General features: G+C 36.6%; 2 protein-coding genes across 5 annotated transcripts in view; one reads left to right on the top strand and one right to left on the bottom strand.

Moving 5' to 3' along the window:
- The window catches only part of piezo2b (piezo-type mechanosensitive ion channel component 2b), a 126,538-nt gene extending 115,500 nt beyond the window's left edge, over positions 1-11,038 (top strand). For 2 of the 4 annotated variants that reach the window (XM_028020831.1, XM_028020829.1), the window contains exons 45-53: positions 480-638; positions 1,722-1,869; positions 2,702-2,890; positions 5,191-5,298; positions 5,440-5,633; positions 7,030-7,149; positions 7,361-7,434; positions 8,578-8,776; positions 9,821-11,038. In XM_028020831.1, the coding sequence (XP_027876632.1) occupies positions 480-638; positions 1,722-1,869; positions 2,702-2,890; positions 5,191-5,298; positions 5,440-5,633; positions 7,030-7,149; positions 7,361-7,434; positions 8,578-8,776; positions 9,821-10,073 (1,444 nt within the window). In that variant the 3' untranslated portion in view covers positions 10,074-11,038. The remainder of the gene's footprint in view (positions 1-479; positions 639-1,721; positions 1,870-2,701; positions 2,891-5,190; positions 5,299-5,439; positions 5,634-7,029; positions 7,150-7,360; positions 7,435-8,577; positions 8,777-9,820) is intronic. The other 2 variants (XM_028020830.1, XM_028020832.1) reach the window with 1 other exon arrangement.
- Positions 11,039-13,463: 2,425 nt separating this feature from the next.
- On the bottom strand, positions 13,464-20,514 carry napgb (N-ethylmaleimide-sensitive factor attachment protein, gamma b). The gene is made up of 12 exons (XM_028021609.1): positions 20,326-20,514; positions 20,034-20,101; positions 19,846-19,930; positions 18,089-18,106; positions 17,975-18,005; positions 17,787-17,896; positions 16,804-16,870; positions 16,647-16,717; positions 16,194-16,272; positions 15,769-15,848; positions 15,550-15,679; positions 13,464-14,383 (listed from the first exon to the last, which is right to left on the bottom strand). The coding sequence occupies exons 1-12, from the start codon at positions 20,379-20,381 to the stop codon at positions 14,237-14,239; spliced, it is 942 nt and encodes a 313-aa protein (XP_027877410.1). The 5' UTR covers positions 20,382-20,514; the 3' UTR covers positions 13,464-14,236.
- Positions 20,515-21,519: the final 1,005 nt, after the last annotated feature.

Here is a 21,519-nt window from a genome sequence, read left to right as displayed (position 1 = left end):
GGCTGCAAGCAAATTATGCATCTTTGAAAAGCATAAGTGGAGTCTCCTGTACACCTAACAAGAATGCAGCTAGTTTCTAGATGGTAAATCAACAACAAAACACTTGTCCTTTCCAGCAGCCATTGTGCGTAACATAGAGTTCCGCCTGGGTTGCTAGGTAACGGGCTGTGCTGGACTGGGGTTGCTAGGTAACGCTCAATTCCTGTTGAATGTTACTTAATAAATGGAAGGTTTTTGAAACGGCAAATTTTCCAGACACCAAAAAACATTAACTCATCTCCAAAAACCGGCTGAGTGTTTTTAGAAGCAGCTGAGACTCAAATGGAAGCAAATAAAACCATGCAAAATCTAAATTTAGCAAAATAGGTCCCCTTTAAACATCCTGAATATGTGTTAGGATTAAACCTACTGTTGTTATTTACCTGATGATGGTTTATATCAACCTTTGCGCCTCTGTGTTCCTCCTCCTCCTCTCTCAGGCGTTTCAGTGAGAACACGGTCGCCCAGATGTGGTATTTTGTCAAGTGCATCTACTTCGGGCTGTCAGCCTATCAGATCCGCTGCGGCTATCCAACCCGGGTCCTGGGAAACTTCCTCACCAAGAGCTACAATTACGTCAACCTGTTCCTGTTCCAAGGGTGAGTCACACTACATCTGTTTACCATATAAATCTGAAGATGTTGTCTTTGGACCTAAAGATCCAGATCAGGGGCGTCAAACTCATTTTCATTTTGGGCCATATCAAAAATCTGAATGTTCTGAAATAACCAGAATGTATGGATAAAACCCATTAAACTGTTAAAATATCAGTTTGTTTCAGCATTCAGTAAGTGTTTCTTAACACAACGTAATGTTTTCACTGGTCAGCCCATCTAGAATTTTCTGATTGTTTTTCTGGTTTATTTGCAATTAAAACCACAGATTTCATGGTGCGAATTTAGAAATGTTTGTATGGAATTTTTACGGTATTTGCACTAATGTGTGGTTTTAAGCATGACTTTTTACTAATCGCCGTATCAATCACACTCTAAAACTTAACATAAGTAAGACTGAGGCAGCAGTCACTTGAACTCAATGCTTTTGGCCAATTTTGAGAAAAAATTAGCAGTAAAAATCAGAAAAAAATTTGGGGATTTGTTGACTTTGTATGATTTTTGTGTGAATTTTGCGGATTTGTGAAAACTGTAGGGACTTATTGATGTGATTTGGAGTCTAGAGGGCCACATAAAAAGCCAGATTTGGCCCCTGGCCCTCGAGTTTGACACATGTGACCTAGAGTCAATACTCAGTCAGTACAGCTGGAAACTTGAGGTCAGGTCTGATAGTGTAGTGCTGAACTCTAATCTGAACCTTCAGAGCCACATAAAGACAGTTACAAAGTCGGTCTTCTGTCACCTGAAGAACATTTCCAGGATTAAAGGACGAATATCCCAGCAGGGTCTAGAGAAACTTATCCAGGCATTTATCTTTTGTTGCACAAAACAATTTCAAGGCACTTTGAACTGCCTTGTTGCTGAAATGTACAAATTAACTTGACTTGATCTTGAACTAGAGCGCCACACAAATAGTTCAGATTGCAGTTTTCCTTCTTTGGTTTGAAGTTTTATGTCACATCTTTTATTTTTTCTTAATTGAACAAGCTTCCCTCGTAACTGAAAGAAATGTTTTGTGGGCAGAAAAGTTGAATTCATGTGTGATTAATGTCTGGTTTGCTTTTTCAGTTTCCGCCTGGTGCCTTTCCTGACGGAGCTGCGAGCGGTGATGGACTGGGTTTGGACCGACACTTCCTTGTCCCTGTCCAGCTGGATCTGCGTGGAGGACATATATGCTCACATTTTCATCCTCAAATGTTGGAGAGAATCTGAGAAGGTGTGTTTATGTCTATTGCTTGTGCACAATTCTAAAGTTTTTCCTTCCACTTAATTTTCCACCCGTGTTTTTGTCATGCAGGAATTTGAGCTGAAATACTTACTTCTTTTTTTATTACTAATTTGAGAAAATTCTTTAGTACTTGTCTCTCCAAAAGATTAATTTGCCCCATAATACATTTCCTGCGGTAGTTTTACCAAAGTGAACACAAAGCAGATTCAGAAAAACGATTTTCTTCATGTTGACCCCACGCAGAGTTTGGGTAGAGTTCCCAAAAACTGTACTCAAGTAACAGTAGCACTTCTTCAACATATTTTTACTGAAGTAAAAGTAAAAAGAAGTCATCTGAGAAATTACAAAAACTATTTGGTAAAACGTTTTCTCAAGTACTCAGTAACTATTAAATTATCAGTCATTTAATATTTTAAAATTGCATAATCAGACGAACCAAAATATAAAGTTAAGTGGAAATTTTGGTATTTTAAGGTCAAAAATGACAATAATTCATATAAGTAGCAAAAAAATAACACAATTGGGGAACAGAAAATATTTTCAAATCAGTTTCTTTCAATAAAAAAGTTATGAAACTTTAACAAAACTGCAGGAGTGTGTCTGAGTCTGGTGAGTTTTTGGTTAAAACATGTTTGTTTTTCATTCAGTGGGTAGAAAATCCAGAAATTTTACTCAAGTAAGAGAAGAAATACTTCATAATAAAATTACTAAAGTAAAAGTAAAAAGTACAGCGTAGTAAAAGTACTCCTATAAGTACATGACTTACTTCAGTAAATGTAATTGAGTAAATGTAACTCGTTACGGCTCTGTCCCTCTGCAGAGATACCCTCAGCCGCGAGGCCAGAAGAAGAAGAAGGTGGTGAAGTACGGGATGGGAGGAATGATCGTGGTGCTGCTCATCTGCATCGTCTGGTTCCCGCTGCTCTTCATGTCGCTGGTGAAGTCCGTGGCCGGCGTCGTCAACGCGCCGCTGGACGTCTCCATCACAATCACCCTGGCTGGATTCCAGGTGCTCTGATTTTTATCGAATCGTGGGATAAAACACCCACAGTCCAGAACATAAGGGCATGGTTTTAATTAAAAGATGTGTATAAAACCTTAAAATAAATTATTTTGTTATGCAGCGGGATAATCTCACACTCCATTTCACTCAAACTTTCAATTTGACTGAATTTAAAACATCCGATTTAGGAAATATTTATTTTTAATATATAATTAATGTAAAATAAATGTAACTTTTTAACTCATAGTTGTTTTGATTGAAGTGTTTTTAGGACAGGTGTGAATGCTGTGCAGTTTACTACAAAAACACAAAATGTAGTGAAATATTTTAGTCTAGTTTCTGGTACATTAAGACAAAACTAAATTACAAGTGACTTTTCAGTGAGATATCAGCTTGTTTTTAGTCAGTAATGCCTTAATTTTGACCAAAACGTACTATTTTCACTGGCAGATATTTTTTTTACTTACAACATGGGAGAACTGTCTCTTTATAAATAAAATAATTTTCTGGTGGCATTAATACTTTAAAAAAAAATTAATATTAAGGAATTACTGACTTAAAACAATCTTCTATTTCTTGCTGAAGTGCTAGTTGTAAGTTAGCTTTATCTATTTCAGGTTTACTAAGATATTTGCACCAGTAAGTAGACAGAAACACTTGCAGCGTTGGAAGGAGTTTTGTTCTTACTTTTCTACTTTTGCACAGTTGTTCTGATGCGTAACCGTGGCAACAAGGTATTGTTTGTTTTTTTTTTTCTTTTGCAACCAGAAGCAACTGATTAGCTACCAAATGCCGTATTTTTCGGACAATGAGGCGCACCGGATTATAAGGCGCATAAAGCGAAACAACATACGGTAGTCGGATAGTTCAGACTTTATTCAAATCATTAACAATAACTGTCAATATTACACAAAAAATACACTCACTTTTTCAATCATTCATCTTCTACGAATTCATCAAATTCCTCGTCTTCGGTGTCGGAATTTAACAGTTGGGCAATGGCGGCATCAAGCAGGTCATCTTCTTGTTTCCTCCACTTCCGTACCATTGATTCATTAATGTTGAATTGTTTCGCAGCTGCTCTATTCCCATGTTGTACTGCGTGGCTGGTGGCCTTGAGTTTGAAATCCACGTCGTAAGCATGTCTCTTAACAGGTGCCATTTTGGGGTTCTTAATTACCGGATGTTGACGCACCGTACGTATCAGGAAAAGTGGTTCGCCACCCCAAAACAAGTCTGGCTAGACAGCATAGGAAGCTGACTCCACGAGGTTTCTGACCAGCAGCTATTGTGCTTCGACAATCAAGGGGAGTGACTTCGTTGCTTACCAAAGTCGTAATAAAACATACGGTACACTGTTCATACATAAGGCGCATTGCCGATTTTTTTGCAAATATAGGGATTTTATGTGCGCATTATAGTCTGAAAAATACGGTAATACAAATAATTGAACAGGAGGCCTCATGGATGCAGAGCAGGACCCAAGTCAAATGTCTCTGCCTGACTTTCTAACCAAACTGCCAGAGAAATTTAAAAAGAAGCCGCAAAAGCAAATGAGGTGGATTAGCAGAGGTACTTATTCAGGACATTTACTGTGGAATATCATCTCTGCTGCTTGGATACTGAACTGTAAGCATGTCATGAGTCTTATGTCAGAGGCCTCTTTAGATTTGTTGCAACACTGACTGCTACTGGAGCGTTACTATCCATTACAACTTCTAGAATAAACTAGGATGATATTAATTATGACATTTAATTACCCTTTGGGATAAATAAAGTATTGTTGAATTGAATTAAGCGAAAAATGAGGCAGTTTTATGGCGTTTTACTCGTTTACCTGGGTTGTGCTTTGATCAGGTCTTTGTCAGGTTTTCCCCAGAAAACTTGCCAAGTCTGTTGGTAGGAGCGCTATGGCAGTTATCCAGCAGCCCACTTTGTTCTTGAGTTAAAAACACTTAAAGTTGACAGAAAATAAAAAAATATGACCAGGTAATTATGTTAGACATTATTAACAATACCTAAACAAAAGCTATAAAGTCATAAAAAAGGAAAACTAAAATAAAAAGCTGTTTTTGCGCTAATTATAGTGTCCATCTCTGCTTCCACTGTTACTGGTGTATAAAAAACCCCCATGATAAATAAACAAAGGGTGCCTAGCCTGGTGGGGGAGCAAGTAAAGCCTGGAGGCCCGCCAGGCTTATAAACCACTGGGAGAAACCCTGCTTTGTGCAATCACGCCGACTTCAGCAAATTAAACCCAGATTTTTCCCAAACTTACATTTATATTTAAAATTCTGCCTCCACAGCCCATCTTCACCATGAGTGCTCAACAAAAACAACTCCACTCTGTGAAAGAGGACGACTTTGTCAAATTTAAGAAAAGATGTGTAACAAGCGACGAAGCCAAAACAAATGTAAGACTATAAACCTACATTATGTTGTATTATATGTTTAATGTTGCCGAACTGTTTTCAGTCATTCATCTGTTTAAAGTGAAGCTTGATTCATGAGTTTCTCCGTGAGTTTTAACGGTTTTCACGTCGTTCTGCGGTCAGATGGCCGTGCAGTGGCTGGAGAGGTACTTTGCAGAGGATTTGATCATCGCGGAGCTGAAAGGCAGCTCCAACTCCCTGTGGACCATCAGCCCGCCCAGCAGACTCAACCTGATAGAAATGTTGGGATCGAAGGAGAAAGGGGAGAAGGGAGAAGATCAGGAGTTCCTGATCACCGTCTCCTGGACTGTGCAGAGGTAAAATCTGTTACCAAACACAAACAGAAGTGATTAAAGTTGGACAGAAACGAGGGGAAAATAATCAAAAATCCCCCCAAAATATTGACATTTTAAATAATTAGGCCTGTCACTTTAACAAATTGTACTGGACGGTAAAATGTCCTAGACGTTTTTGCGATAAACGATATTATTGTTATTTTGAGACCGTTTTCAAGTGGTATAATGAAAATGTCACATTCTCAAATATCAAACTTCAAATTCTAATGAACATTTAACACTGAACGTGGAAGACATTTTAAATATTCAAAATACATAAACAAAACATTAAATAAAATGAGTTATGATGTCTCAGAAAACAAAGTTGTTCTTCAAAAAAAACAAAAACGCCAGACTGAAGGCCAGTAAAAAGAGAGAGAAAAGAGAAAAACTACAAGTAAAGCAAATGGAAATTATTGAGTTTTTTTAAATTCAGGGGTGTCCAATGTGTGGCTCGGGGGCCATTTATGACCCTTTGGACTGTTTTTGTACGGCCCTGAATTGCAATTCAAAAATTATACAAAATTGACCCATTGATGCAGATGGAGACGTTTAATTTGTAATCAGGGTAAAAATTGTTACCAATATTATTTTTTTACAGAGGAAAATGCAAAGTACACCACAAAGCATTCACCTTTTATTAACCAAGTTTAAATAACAGTTTATCCAGAAACTACTACTGAAAAGCCAGATTTGTTGAACCAAAATCAGCTTTTATTCTCTCTTAAACTTGGCTAAATGTAGCAAACATTTTGATAGAAAGTGACCCAAATCCTGTTCTTATTACTGAAAATAAATTTATTCAAACTGAAAACTGGATGTCTTTCTTTTAATACAACAAACATGCTACATCAAAGTGGAAGTAAATAGCACATTTATGCCAAAATACTTTGAGAGTAATCTCAGCAATTTTCAAGAAAAGAAAAATCAATCTTTAGATTAATATTAGAAATTTTCTACAAAAAACATGGAAATTTCTAAATTTCGATTGAAAAGTTTTCTAGAAAATTTCTGAGATCAATCACAAAATTTACTATTTTTTTATGCCTACAGTGGCCCTAATAAAACATTGTAAAAATCGCTTTCAAATTATGGATCTATAATAAATATCGGGCTTCTTCATTTGCTAGATTTTATGTTGTTTGGACACACCTGTTTTAATTTATGATGCGATTAATTGATTTAATGTTTATTGTGACAGACCAGTGAGAACAAACAGGCAACAAGGTTCCAGTTTTGCATTTCTGTGAGCCTTGACTTAATGCTGTCTTTCTTCCTTTCTACCTTTTTTCTGCTTTTGATTCTTTTTTTTTTACGTTCAGAAAGACGAGGCTTGAAGAAAAGTTCCTCACTTTTTACTTTCCTCCTCTGTTGTTAGAAACCTCAGTCTTGGTGCCAAATCTGAGATGGCATCTGGGAAAAATGTGATACCTCTGGAAGAAAGCACAAAGCGGGATCTCGTTATGCTTCTGAATGGGACATCCAGCCAGTTAAAAGTGTAAGTTAGCCTCCTTCCCTGCAGGTGGCGTCCTCTTTCCCGCTGCAGATGGAAAACCCATCGTAACTAGGGTGTTTTCTCTGGATTTTTGCAAATTTTCGAGCAGAATTGGCACTGTTAAGCATAATTAACAGAGTAAAGAACAACAGTCGCTCCCGGTTTTGCTCCAACAAACGGAACGCCAACGCCGTGTTCTTCTTCTTCTGTGCAGGATGATCCCAGAACTCATTCCCCGCTACATCCGAGCCCCCAGCGACTCTGAAGCCACGCCCGTTGAACAGCTCGGTGAGAAAACTCGATCGTCCTGAAATTACAAGGTTACCTCTAAAGCAAGGGTGTTCAAACTGGGGGTCAAGGGCCATTTGCAGCCCTTGAACAGATTTTGTACGGCCTGTCCGATTACGGAAATTAAATACATTAGGATAAAACTACGACTTTTAAATTAAAATCTACTTAGAAAAATGTCAGATGCAACACAAAGTGATTATGTTTACCAAGCTTTCTGGTTTCCTTCTGTTGTCATGGTAACTAGGACCACATCTACACTAAGGTACGCCTTGATGCACCAAAATCTGCTTTTAAAACTTGGCTAAATACAGAAAGCATTTTCAAATGACTTACATTTTTTTATTGTTGAGAACAGATGAAATATTTTTTCAGTTTTCTTCAATCGAGCCCAAAATAATAAGCAACCTGTGTGCCAGGGGTGTCCGTCTCGATTTTGTCACGTTGGCCAAAATCGAGACGAAAGTATTTGCAGGACAAGAAAATAAAAACCAAAACTAGAATAAAGTCGTCCAACTTTTTGTTTTTTGTTTGTTTATTATATGAAACTGATGTTATTTATCGTACATCTAAACCATATTAAGGATTTCTCTGAATTAAAAAACTAAACCTAGCTTTTGAATTTTTTGGGGCTCGACTGAACAACTTTATTGGATTATAAGAAAAGAACTTGAGTCATTTTCTTTCACAGCCCTTTTATAAAGTAAATAAAACCTGAAAAAGTCCAATACTTTGTGTTGTGCTTAATTTTTTCCATTGTAGAAAAATTCTGTTTGTATCTCTGGGATGAATTAGCATCTTTCTTGAATCGCAGTTGGGGGCCACACAAAATCCATCCAGGGGCCACAAATGGCCCCCAGCCCACACTTTGGACACTCCTGCTGTATGCCTTAAAACCAGTTGAAGTTTTGGATCCACAATCCTGCACTTTAAAAAAATTAATCTGATTATTTTATGTGTGTAAATAAAATAGTTTGTACAACCTGTCCGTATTTTTTTATTTATTTTAGTTTTAAAAAAAACAACAAAATCAGAGAATAGTTAATTCTGAAATAGTCAGTGATTTATTTCTACTAAAATACGTTTTAACTGTAAGTGACCTACCTGTTTTCTTGTTATTTATATGTTTTGTTTTCGTTTCAGGTGAAAACATGTTCAACGTTTCCCTCACTCTGATGCGAGCCCACAACGCCTCTGATCAGATCCAGGAATGGTGGATCGTGAACCAGCTTGACCCCGGGCTCTTAGGCAACATCGGTACCAAAAACGAACCGGGCCTGAACATCTACGTCTTCAGCGACCAAGTGAGCCCGCCCAGCCTGGGCTTCCTGGCCGGATACGGGTACGCACCGACAAACAGAAACGCCTCCGCTCGCATTCAAAATGGACGCTCAGTATGAGGAAGAGAAGAAGAAGAAGTTTATTGTTCTTTGCATATTTTCAGCATCAGTTCCATTCAAAGTCCTTTACAAAAACAAAAACAACTCAAGCACGACAAACTACAGTATAAAATGTTCCAGCTGATATTAACTGAAGGTAATTTAAATGAGATTAGGGAAATATAAAACTAAATGTTGGTTTTCCTTGACATCATAAAACACAAGAATTGAAATATTGTATTTAGTAAAGAGCCTTTATTAAAATTTCCGTTTATTATGTTTCAAAAGCAGATCCAAACAGTCTAGATTTAAAGGCATTAAGTTTCTGCTGTTTTTTTGCTCCAATTAACGATTAATCGATTAGATTAAATTTAAACTTACTTCATTGCCATTGCATGAAGACAAGACAGCAAAATTTGGCTACAAAATGTAATTGCTTGGTTACCGGAATACACAAAAAATACTGAAAAACTACGTGACTATAAATACATATACATATGTACAAGTGTTACTAGTGCAATCATAATAATAATGTTTTTTATTTATAATACCCTTTTTGTCTTTAGATCTCAAAGGGCAGGAAACAAAGAAAACAAGCAAAAGTAATTAAATAAGTGAATAGACGCAAAAATAAGAGATTGAAACCAATATCTAAGAAGAACCAAACATTTAGCTAAAAAGAAATGTCTTACGGTCTTTTTAAAGCACTCAATGGATTGTGTTGCCCTCAGTGTCAATTAAAAATAATACATGAATTTTAAAAAATCTAGTATTAATATACAAATAATAATACAATGCTAAATATGTAAAAACAATATTGAACTTTCAGACAGTCTGATTGGGGGATTATTGGTGTTGAGCAATTTGATGGCTGATTTCAATAATTATTTCAATAATTGATTAATCGCAACTATTCTGACCAATCCAATTAATTGTGATTAATCGTTTAATGTAAACGCAGCTGCTTGACACCGGGTCTAACTCTCTTTCTTTTTGTGCCCGTCTAGAATCATGGGTCTATACGCCTCCGTTGTTCTGGTCATCGGGAAATTTGTGCGCGAGTTTTTCAGCGGCATCTCCCACACCATCATGTTCGAGGAGCTGCCCAACGTGGACCGCATCCTCAAGCTGTGCACCGACATCTTCCTGGTGCGAGAGACGGGCGAGCTGGACCTGGAGGAGGACATGTACGCCAAACTCATCTTCCTCTACCGCTCGCCGGAGACGATGATCAAGTGGACCCGGGAGAAAACCGAGTGACAAACGGAGACGACGCTGAGCTTTTCAGGGGAACTGCGTGAGCACAAAACGGCGCTCAGTCGGCCATGATGCCTCGCAGAAACACTGATTTTAACTTAAACTGGTACATTTTACTTGTTAAGGGTGAAAAGCAGTGAAACTGAGCACAAATCTTCAGCTGCAGAAGTTGTTTCTACTGCTCAGCGTGAAACGTGGCTGCAGCTTTACTGATTTAAGGGCTTTCCACTGACGAGCATGAGCACAGTGAGGACCAGACGAGCTCAATCCCAGACTCTCCAAACAGGATCTGTCGGATCGGGACCGAGCAACGATGGGAGCGCACACAAAACAAAGTCAATTAGTGACAGAGAATTATTACATTTCTTCACACAAGGCAGTCTGAAATGAGAAAAAAATGACTTTCTTGCCTTATTTTGTTTGTATGAGAAGAACTGAACCTGTTCAGAATCACACATCTTTCTCAGGAAGAGCCGTTTTCACCGATACGTTTGTGTTGTACCTGTAGGCTTTAACGCATCTAAAAGAATGTGAGATTGTAGAAAAGGTGAGAACTATTTAAATGGCATGAAATATAAATAGATGGACTGAAGTCAAATTTGTTTACTGCACATTTGGGAAGGACGGGTGGGGGGGTTTCTTTGAAAAAAATGAGATCATTGCCAATCAGTTACATTAATTCAGTCTGAGTCTTCATCACCCATAAACTCACAGAAAGACAGGAGAAGAAACGCTTCCTCACAAAAAAGGGCTGAGAGACACGAGCCCTTTGGTCCAGACTATGCATTAAATAACATTTTAGCATGACTGAAAAACTTAACTATTGCCATGAATAATTTTCAGAACATGTACATACAGGGGGATCATGTTACTGAAGGGGCCGGGCGCTGAGGAATGATATGTGAAATCGTAGCTGTATATTAAGACGATGTGACAAGATGTGCAAATAAAAGATGTCTTGAAAGGTTTTTTTTGGTGCTTTGTTTGGAGAGACTGTGGGAGAAAACGATGATGGAAAACAGCTGGATCATTTAGAGGCCACACTGCAGAACCACCAAATCGTACCGGTATGTTTGTCTGGTTTCTACTGCAAATATCTTGACAAGCTTGAATACTAAGAAGGTTATAAATATGAAAAAGAGAGAAGATACATGAGGTTTGAAGTATTGAGGAAAAGGTTAATTTATTAAATCTTTTGAGGAAGAATTTGGGGAGTAAACATAAAAAAATTGATTTTTAAAGAAAACTAAATTATTTCATAGAATTTGATTATAGTAAAGGTGTTTGTGAATGTATGTATGATAAATAGATGGGAAGAATACAAAGTTAGGTATAAGTATTTGTATGTGTATGTATATATATATATATATTTATAGGTAGAATATATTTATTTTTTATTTATGTTGTTAGAATATATACTGTATATGTAAATATAAATGTATATATGTAGATAGATAGATAATAACTAACCAGTAGGTGGCGGTGATGCTACTAAAAGTTTGTTGCCAACCGCCAGTAAAACCAAGAAGACAAAACTGACATAAGAGCTTGTTTTAAGTAAATAATTCCTTAATATTTATGAAAAAGTAGTAGTTCCTCTGGCAGATTATTTCACTTAAGCGGAAAATGTCTTGCTATAGTGCAGAACTAGCACTTTTTCATCAATATTAATGAATTACTGTCTTAAACAAGCACCTACTGTATATCTTGCTGAAAAGTTACTTGTAAGTTAGTTTTTTCTTATTTGAAGTGCACTAAGATATTTGAACTAGAAACTATATAAAAATACTTGGTAAGATTTTGTGTGGCATGGAAGGAGTTTTTCTTTTAGTTCATAAAGCAGAGATTTTAGAGGGTAATTTTTCCATTAAGGAGCAGCAGACCTAGCAAACCAGCGTCTTCTGGGGGACATAAAAGCTCTCTGGTGAGTCCAGTTTCTCGAACACTGCAAAAACACAAACTCTTAAGTATTTTTTGTTTAGTTTCTAGTGCAAATATCTTAGTTATCTTAAAATAAGACAGAACTGACTTACTAGTAAAGGTACGTTCACACCAAATGCATTTTGAGCGTTGGGCACCTCCGGTTTACATTTTATGTGGAGTTGCGGCGTGTTTGGAGCTTTAACATATCTGACAAATAAGCTGGTAACGGTGAACAACAGCTAGAGTGATTTTGACATATCTGATGCGCCCTCAACGCGCCTCCACATAGACTTTGAATGTAAACCAGACGAACGAAACGTATTTGGTGTGAACGCACCTCGAACTTGATGTGTCGTGGGAACGCACCATAACTTTTTGAGAATTTTTTGGAGATGGTTTTAAGAAAATTATTCCTTAATATTTATGAAAAAGTACTACTACTATTGGCAGATTGTTTCATATAACACGGGGGAAATGTTTTGTTATACTGAAATAACCTGCAGATGAAACTAGTACTTTTGTTTTTATCAATATTAAGGAATTAGCTCTTATATTTATCTGAAAAGTTAATTGTAAGTTAGTTTTGTCTTATCACTAGAAACTAAACCAAAAATACTTGGTAAAATTCTGTGTTGTACCCATGTGGGAGGATTTTTCCTTTTTGTTCATGTAGAGGAGACTTAGAGCGATATGTCCATTAAGGAGGAAAATGTCAGGAGCAGCAGCTTGGAGACCCAGCAAACCAGCATCTTCTGGAGGGGCTTAAAAGCTCTCCGTGGTGAGTCCAGTTTCTCTTATTATCCACCACACACTTCCAAAATAACATGTCTAGTTTCTAGTCAAATATCTTGGTACACTTGAAATAAGTCACAACTAACTTAAAAGTAAACTTTCATAAAGATACAAAGTGCATTTGGAAAAAATAAAATAACATAATCTCCTCTCTAGTAAGCGATACAAACAAAAGCAGCTCCAGTCAAGTAGTAGAAGGATATCCGGTACCGTAAATAAACATATTCTGAAAGCTGGATTTCATGTTTTAATTAACTGTGAGGACTTTTCATCAAAATTATCTGAAATTAGCATTTGAACTGCATCACTGTGTGTATAATAAAGGTGAGCCCCACTTTTTAAAAACTGAATTAGTGAATTAAATTAATTGTTCAATGATTTCTTAAAGAACCTGAGGCACAACTGTACTTTTAAAATATTTGTTTTCGCAGCAACAAAACTGGAAAAGACTCTAATAGGATTTTCCATAATAGAAAAAAACCTTTCCTTGGATTAACTCTCGCTTCCTCCTAATGCCCGGCTGCAGTCGTTTACTGCAAACGCATTAAATCTGACTTTTACAGACAGAAAGCATTAGCCTCATCAGGGATGGAAAGCCGTTCTGGAGCTGCCGTTAGACTCCAACTGATGTGGAAAATCTGCTCGTTTTGTAAAGGAAGTGAAACACATCAAGAGCCGTCGAGGGCCGCAGAACAGGTTTATTGAGAAGTGTGCAAAGTTTGGGAATCTGGTTGAGGAGTAAACAGGAAATGACCGGGAAAAGGAATAAATAAAAAATGTAAACAACCACTTTATCATCTTAATAAGCCTAATATTTCATTTATAAACTGACAACACATCATGGTCCCTTTTTTATGTTTTCCACTTAAGTTTCTCTGATTTATACATTGCAAAAGTAAATAAAAAATGGCGGTACACACAGGACTATATTTCTTTATTTTAAGGTAGCACACACCTTGAAGTAGAAGAACAAACTTAGCGTATATTTGATTGTTATTATTGTAATCACTGATGCTGAAGACAAACAGGGTCACTCTGGAAGATTCTTAAATGCATCATATTTGACTTTGCATGACCATTTTATTGTTTTTAAACATGCATTATTACCAGTGTGATTGCATATTGCTTCGGTATCATTCCCAGCAGCTGTGAATACTGAATAAATTATCTCTGTACAAATAAAACACCTATCCACTGATCCAGTCGCGTTTAGAGTATTTTTATAGTTAATAATCTAACAATAACAGCAAAATGTACAGCTTCACCGAGACGACACAAAACAGAACACGTTCCTGCGCCAGGCAGAAGAACAAACTTAAGAGGCCCGATATGCTCTTCTGGCTGGAACGTTTGGGTTTTTCTCCTTTTTTTATCAGCTTGTTAGAGATCAAACAGGCCAACGTCTGCGTTGAAAAGGTTCTGAACACAGAGGAGGTTCTGGTGGCGACAGGTTAACACAACCCGCCTTCGTACTCGTCATCCTCCTCGTCCTTTGCAGCTGAAGGCGCCCCGCCGGCGCCCCCTTGTGGAGCAGCGGCGGCCTTCTTCTTCTTCCCTCCTCCTCCAGGGACTTTCAGGGAAATGGCCAGTTTGGCGTACTGGAAATTCAGAAAAGGATTTTTAAAAAATATTTATGTAATTACCACTTACTTTTGAGACACTGTTATGAACTAGATCAACCTTTGAAGAGAATTAAAGGTATTAAAATTGTAGGAACAATCTTATTAACTCATTAAATACATATTTATATTAGACACTTTCTACTTTCACTTTTGTGTTTCAGTGACAAAAAATTAGGCAACTTTGTAAAATAAAGTTCTAGAAACTTTTACACTTAACAGACAGATGTAGCACTATATAATAATTGTTTTACAAGTTTACATTGTAAAACAATGTAACGTGTAACCAGTGATGGCACAGTTACATTGAAAAAGTAACTTTAATCGGATTACTGATTACTCCTTGAAAAGGTAACTTAGTTAGATTGCCTATTACCTGATTTGGAAAGTAACTAAGTTAAATTAAAAGTTACTTTATTAGTGATTTTCAGCACCTGCTAACAAGAACCTCAATATAAAAATTACATTGGGTTTAGCTAATACTTGCTTAATTGCAAGTTCTTTTATAATGGTAATATCAACAATGTGTCTCCAACTACAAAACTGAACTGAAGAGGAGATTGTTTAATGGTTACAACAATCCAAAAAAAAACTTTTGTAATTCTGGCATGTTTTTGTATTGTTGTCTGGAAAACTCTAAACAGGATTTTAGAGTTTTCTTTAGAGTACCAGCCACCAGGTTCTAACAGCAAACGCTCTGCGCAGCACAATGCAATACGCGTTACATGTAACATTATAACATGTGTTACAGTGTTACAATGTAACACGTGTTACAATATCGTAACATGTGTTACAATGCAACACATGTAATATTGCGTGTTATAACATTACTATACATGTAACATTGTAACAATGTTACAATGTAGAACTGCAACGAACGATTTTATTGATTATTCTATTCATTATTCCGACGCTTGGTCCATTAATTGTGTAAAAAATTTATGTTTTTCATTTAGTCACAGAAGAACACAAAATCTAATTGTAAATTGGACATTCATGTTTACAGATGCTATTCATCTCCTGGAGACAGATTTGTTTCCAGATTTTTATTGGTAAAATTTAAACCCATGTATAGTTTTTCCTCCACTTCTCAATTAAAGTTATGTAAAACGCCGTGAGAATACTTTCTTAGTAAGAGTACTCACGTCGTTGTCCATGTACTTCAGTAAAGGGGAGTTGCACACGCGGTAGGCCTGATCCTCGTCCTGCTCGTCGTAGCCCTGCAGCAGCGTCTCCATGGCAACGCAATCTTCACTCCCGCTGTAGCCGGGCAGACTGGCGGAGACGCAACACTTTACATAACCAGCACCTTCACTAATGATCGTAAAGTTAAAGTTAAAGATGGCGGCGGCGCATTCCCGTACCTGTAACTCTCCCGGACACATTTATCAGCCGCCACGAAGTCGCCACGGTGAAGATGGACCAGAACCTGGGCTGTGGTTTTCTAAAGCATCAGAACATTACATCAGGAGGTCAGGTCAGCGATAGGGACTCAATTAACACTCTGAGTTGTAATTGGTCGCTTTAAACTGAGTTCATGTGAAGAAAAGAGTGAAGGAAGAATTTATAACAAAACAAAGAAAGAATTGATCAAAAAACTAAAAGATTTCTGACAAAACAAAGCAATTTATGGCAAAAAGAAGGAAGGAAGGAATAAAACTCTTTAACTCTTTTCTACCCTAACAGATAACTGAACAGAGCCGCATAAATCAACCATGAACAGTTCTGACTGCTTTTCCTTCAGGATCAGACCCGGTCATGTCCAGAACCAGAACCTGAGCAGACCCACCTTGAAACACATGGGGAAGTTCTCAATCTCTTTGTACATATTCTTCTCTTTTTGCAGAGCAACTGCAGCTTCGTCCAGCCTGTTTAAAATAAATGTAATCACTTTTCTATCACAATCACATTATCTACTCTACATCGCAAGCACAACCACCATGTAGGTTAATATTTTCAACACATCATCATCATTTCCAGGCATATTTTCTGACTTCATGGGTCACCTAAACAGATAAAGTTTTAAAAAGTGGGATGGAAAAATGTGTTTTTAATTTAGTTGCGTGATAATTCTGCACAATAATTGTGCACATTTACATATTTTCCTAAAAAGGCAGCAAAAAGGCTTATTTGAGCGCTATAGTTGGTAATTAATAAAAGATTAATCCTCAAAAATAGCACTAATTGTGCACACAGTGTGTTAAACAATCCAGTGGAAATCTACAACTAAATAATCTTTCACCTTTTTAACCTGACCAGCAGTCTGGAGGCTTTTCCCAGCAGCTCCACCGCCTGACGCAGACGGTCTTCGTTCTGCAAACGTTACACCACGATGTCGTTAAGCAATAGCAAAATAACCAAAAAAATCTGAATTATTCAACTTCTGAATCAATTCTCACCTCAAATACACCTGCCGCCTTCTGGTAAAGGTCAACAGCTTTCTCTAGATTTATGGGCTCTATGAGTCTGAGGAGGAAAAATGTGTTTTAGTTCAGAGGAAAATCAGTTGTTTGCACCATTTGTTTTTATGACCAGACACTAATGCTAAAGTGCCAGAAGCTAAAATGTTGCGGTGCTTTGCAAAGGTCCTCTATCTGTTAGGTTTTTCTCATTTTAATGGTCTATAATCACAGACTTCGGTGTATTTTAATGATTTTATGTGGCACACAAACAAAAAGTGTTGGAAAATTGTGAAATTAATTTGTTTTCAAAAATATTTTGCAAATAAAAATGTGAAAATTAATCCAATATGTGTATTTGTACTCTGACAATATTAAATAAACTCCAGGGCAACCAAACACATTCAGGATTCACTTAATTATTAATAGTAATAATAATATTATTAATGATAATATATTTTTTAAAAGACTTAAAGATTTAGAACAGTTAGGGCTGCAAGTAACATTATTTTAGTAATCCATTACTCTGTGATGTTCTTCCAGCAAATGGCCTCTTTTTGAGTCTGACTAATCGCGATTAATTGATTACTAAATTAGTTTACAATTACTTTGATAATAGATTAATCGATTCAGCCCTACAGACAATCTCTTCATGAGGCTGTTATGTAATATAATAACAGTGTCTTCAATAAGAGGCGTCTTCTGAAGAGCTGTAATACAGACTGCTACAGGAGATCTTTCCAGCAGCTCTTTACAAAAACCTTTAATTTCCTTCCGGGATTAATGAATTATTTTTATAAATTAATTGAGTTAAATTCACAGGGATTAAGCCTTTAAGGACTGGAATTTAAAACCTTTAATTAAAGGTGTGGTCGTAATGCGACAGACTATGATGAAGGCATGAAAACCACAGTGTCAGCTGACTGTTTATCACGCAAGTTAACTCTTTTGCTTCTCTAAGGAGAAAATAGCGTTGGTTTTACTTTCCGGCCCGATCCAAGGCCATAGCGGCGGTGTCGGGCGTCCCGTTCTCCATGTACATCATGCAGGCTTTCTCTATGTACTGGATGGCCTCTGGCATTTTCTTTTGCTCCTGTTGTAACAAGGCAGGTTAATCCACACCGGATGAATATCTCCTCCCAGTGGATCACAAAGTCCTGCCAGCACTCACCTTCATCATCATCCCTGCCTGCTCAATAGCCCTGAGGAAGAGGAGGGCAGATAAGCCAAGATAAACGGCAAGTTTCATGTTTGCAGCGGGTCAAATGTAATTAATGATACTTACTTTGCAGCATGAAAGAGTCTGTAGATCAATTTAAGGAAATGTGGAGAACACAACATGGACGCATGTTGAAGACATAAGGCTTAAAATGGACATTAAACAGTGATGGATTTATCTATGCATTTAGTTACAAGGGAAAAATAAAAAATCTTCCCAAGTATTTTTGATCTGGTTACTGGTGCTTGAAATTAGACAAAACTAACTTACAAATAACTTTTCAGCAAGCTATGGGAGCTTGTTTTAAGTAAATAATTGATATTGATTTAAAAAGCACTAGTTCCATTGGCAGATTATTTCACTTATAAAATGGGAAAAAATGTCATAAGTGAAATAATCTGTACTTTTTCGTTAATATTAACTAAATATTGACTTAAAACAAGCTCATTTATCTGACTGAAAAGTTCCTTGTAAGTTAGTTTTGTCTTACTTTAGGTGTACTAAAACATTTGAACAAAGAACTAGACCACATGTGTCAAACCGAAGGCCCGCGGGCCAAATCTGGCCCACCATAACTTTCCATGTGGCCCTCTAGGCTTTACAGAGACGCATAAATAAGCCTTCAGTAAAACAGTAGTGTGTGTAAATATTTTATCAATGAAATCAAAACAGCTTTTATCGTATTCTACCAAATGACATTAATGTGACAAAAAGTTATTTAAGTTTAAGAAGAAAACAACAAATATTCACATTTTAGTAGTTTAATTGGTGTTTCTATCAATATAATTTGCCAGAACAAGTACAAGTACAAGTCCTTCAAGTACATTCATAATCCAGATGTGGCCTCAAATAAAAACCAGAACAAGTCCAAAAATACTTGGTAAGATTTTGTGTTTTTGCAGTGTAACATACTAGTGTCAGTGAAAGGAGGACTGGACACTTTCACAAGACTTGCTCAACCAAGCCACTTTTCAAGCATTTGAAAACCAGACGACTTTCTTTTAGAACAGAAAACATGCAAAATCCTTTTTAACTTTGCCATCTACAATGAATAATATTCCTTCCCAACAAAAACCTCATTATTTGCTTGATTATATTTCATTTTGTTGGCTCGTGTGATGAAAGGCTTGGACACCCCTGGTAGAAACATTGTATTTTTGAATTTGAGCACTGTCTTTTTTTTTTTTAGTAACAGTATGATAGTTGTCCTTCTCTGTGCTGCACAACTTTGTCTCAAAGTACAGCTCTGGAAAAAAATTAAGAGACCATTTAAAATGATCGGTTTCTCTGATTTTACTTTTGAGTAAGTTTGAGTAAAATGAACATTGTCCTTTTATTCTATGAACTACTGACATGTCTCTGAAATTCCAAGCAAAGATTTCGTACTTATTTGCAGAAAATGAGAAATGGTCAAAATAACAACAACAAAAATGCAGTGCTTTCAGAAAAGGAAACAGGTTCATATTAATTTAGAAACAAAAATACTAATGTTTAAACTCAGGAAGAGTTCAGAAATCAATATTTGGTGGAATAACAATAAGGCTTTTAATGGAGTTCAGGGCAGCAGGCTCTTTTTTTGTCCAGAACTTTATGCTGTCCAGGTCAGCATAAAGCTGACTAAAACGGGATGAGTGAAAAAATAATCAAACTTTGACAGAAAACCTTTAAAAAAACCTGGAGAACCATTTGTTAGCAACTCTGTGAAGTTCTACATAAATGTACAGAAAGATCTGGGTTATTAATGGCAGCAGAACGTAAATTAATGAGTTGTGGTGTAAAACCTTTAAACATGTAATGGGTGTTAAATGCTATCTGCAGGATACGTCTTGTTTTCTGTGTGATACTCAGCCTCCTTCAGGTAAGCATCCTTAGCTTGCTCATACTGCTTTGCGTTCTTGAAGCAAACAGCTACAAACAAAAGATCAACACAGAGACAGTTTACTATAAACTCGTTAAAAACCTTCTCTCTCTCTCTCTCCAGGTATAAAACCGGGTTTATGGTCTGTGTTACCTGCTTTGGCGTACTCTGATGCCGCACTGTCAAAGTCAGGTTTCCATTTTGTCAGACTCGTCTTTAAGCTACAACATTAAAATAATGAATTAATAACAATCAGGCTAAGCAACCATAATAAGAAAATACTATTATTGAGAATAAGTGTCTATTAAATGTTTATTAATGTCGCAGTATTGTGTGCGACATACAAATAAATAAGCTGCTACGGTGGCCTTAAAGCAGCTAGCTACAGCAACATAAACTGCTGCTAGCTCCGCGGATAAATCTTCTCATTTCTGTCGTTTCTCACCATTTCTCCGCTTTAGCGATGTGTTCATGGGCTTCGTTTATCTTCTGAGCTGCCATCCCGACGCTCTTCAACGGTCCTGATATCGATAATAATCCCGTGGATGTTGGTCCCGTCTGTGTTTGGATTAGCAGGAACTCCTCCTCAACGGAAACGTCATCGGATGTCGCAGCCTACGGGTGCCGCGGAGGACAAACGTCTGCGCGAGAATGGATGCAACGTGAAAAGTGGGGAGAAGCGTGAATATTTAAACCAAAGTTAATAAATACATAAATAAAGAAACAAAAAATAATAAATGCAAATAAATAAATGTAAATAAGCGGATTAGGGCCACCGGGAGAAAAAAATCAGATTTTTTTTTCTCTGAATTTTAACTTTTTTTCACAATTCTTGTTTTAAAGTCTGACTTTTACCTCAGATTTCTGACTTTGATCTAAGAATTTTGATTTTATTCTGAGAATTGTAACCTTCATCTCAGTATTTTTTACTTTCTTTCCATCTCAGAATTCAGACTTTTTTTTGTTCCTCACAATTCCGGAATTTTTTTAAAATTTCTGGTATTAAAGTCAAATGTTTATCTCTAAATTCAGACTTTGGTGTCAAATTTGTGATTTTAATATCAGAATTGTGACTTTTTTCAGAATTTGTACTTTTTTTCAACCTCAGATTTCAAACATTTACCTCCAAATTCTGCCTTTAGTCTTGGACTTTTGATTCTACTCTCAGAATTTTTAATTGTTTCAGAATTTAGCCTCTTTAACCTCAGAATTTTTAGTTCTTTCTACCTTAGATTTCAAAAAAAAAAATTCCCCTCACAATTCAGACTTTTTTAATACAGTTCTGGGAATAAAGTCAGACTTTTATATTTGAATTCTGATTTTAATCTCAGATTTATGATAATAATGGGGGCACAGAACAAAACAATGAACAAAAAAAACATGACAATATTGAATTGTTTAATATATTAAGTGAGCCACTTGTGCCTCCAGAGCAGGTTTCACAGATGAAAACTGTGATCCTATCTCAATATGACTGAAGCTAAAAGAGCAAAAGCTTTTATTATTATTGTTATTATTAATTGTTAAAGTAAAACTGTGTAGAGACCAATTACTGACAGTTTCTGTGTCAGCGCGTATAATGAGAAATTGATTTAGTATTTGCTCTTCAGTATAGGCTCCATAAAATGGATCAGGACAA

This window comes from Xiphophorus couchianus, chromosome 6 (genome assembly GCF_001444195.1).
Source record: "Xiphophorus couchianus chromosome 6, X_couchianus-1.0, whole genome shotgun sequence".
Taxonomy (NCBI): domain Eukaryota; kingdom Metazoa; phylum Chordata; class Actinopteri; order Cyprinodontiformes; family Poeciliidae; genus Xiphophorus; species Xiphophorus couchianus.
Note: the sequence above shows the minus strand (reverse complement) of the source record. Positions and strands in the feature narration are given on the sequence as shown.

Bases quoted from the DNA above. Each gene is read 5' to 3' on its own strand.
- napgb (XM_028021609.1), bottom strand. From the start codon at position 20,381: ATGGCAGCTCAGAAGATAAACGAAGCCCATGAACACATCGCTAAAGCG. The intron at 17,897-17,974 runs GTGAGTGCTGGC...TTGTTACAACAG, and splicing joins AGGCAGGGATGATGATGAAG to GAGCAAAAGAAAATGCCAGA. The intron at 16,718-16,803 runs GTGAGAATTGAT...TAACGTTTGCAG, and splicing joins AGGCGGCAGGTGTATTTGAG to AACGAAGACCGTCTGCGTCA.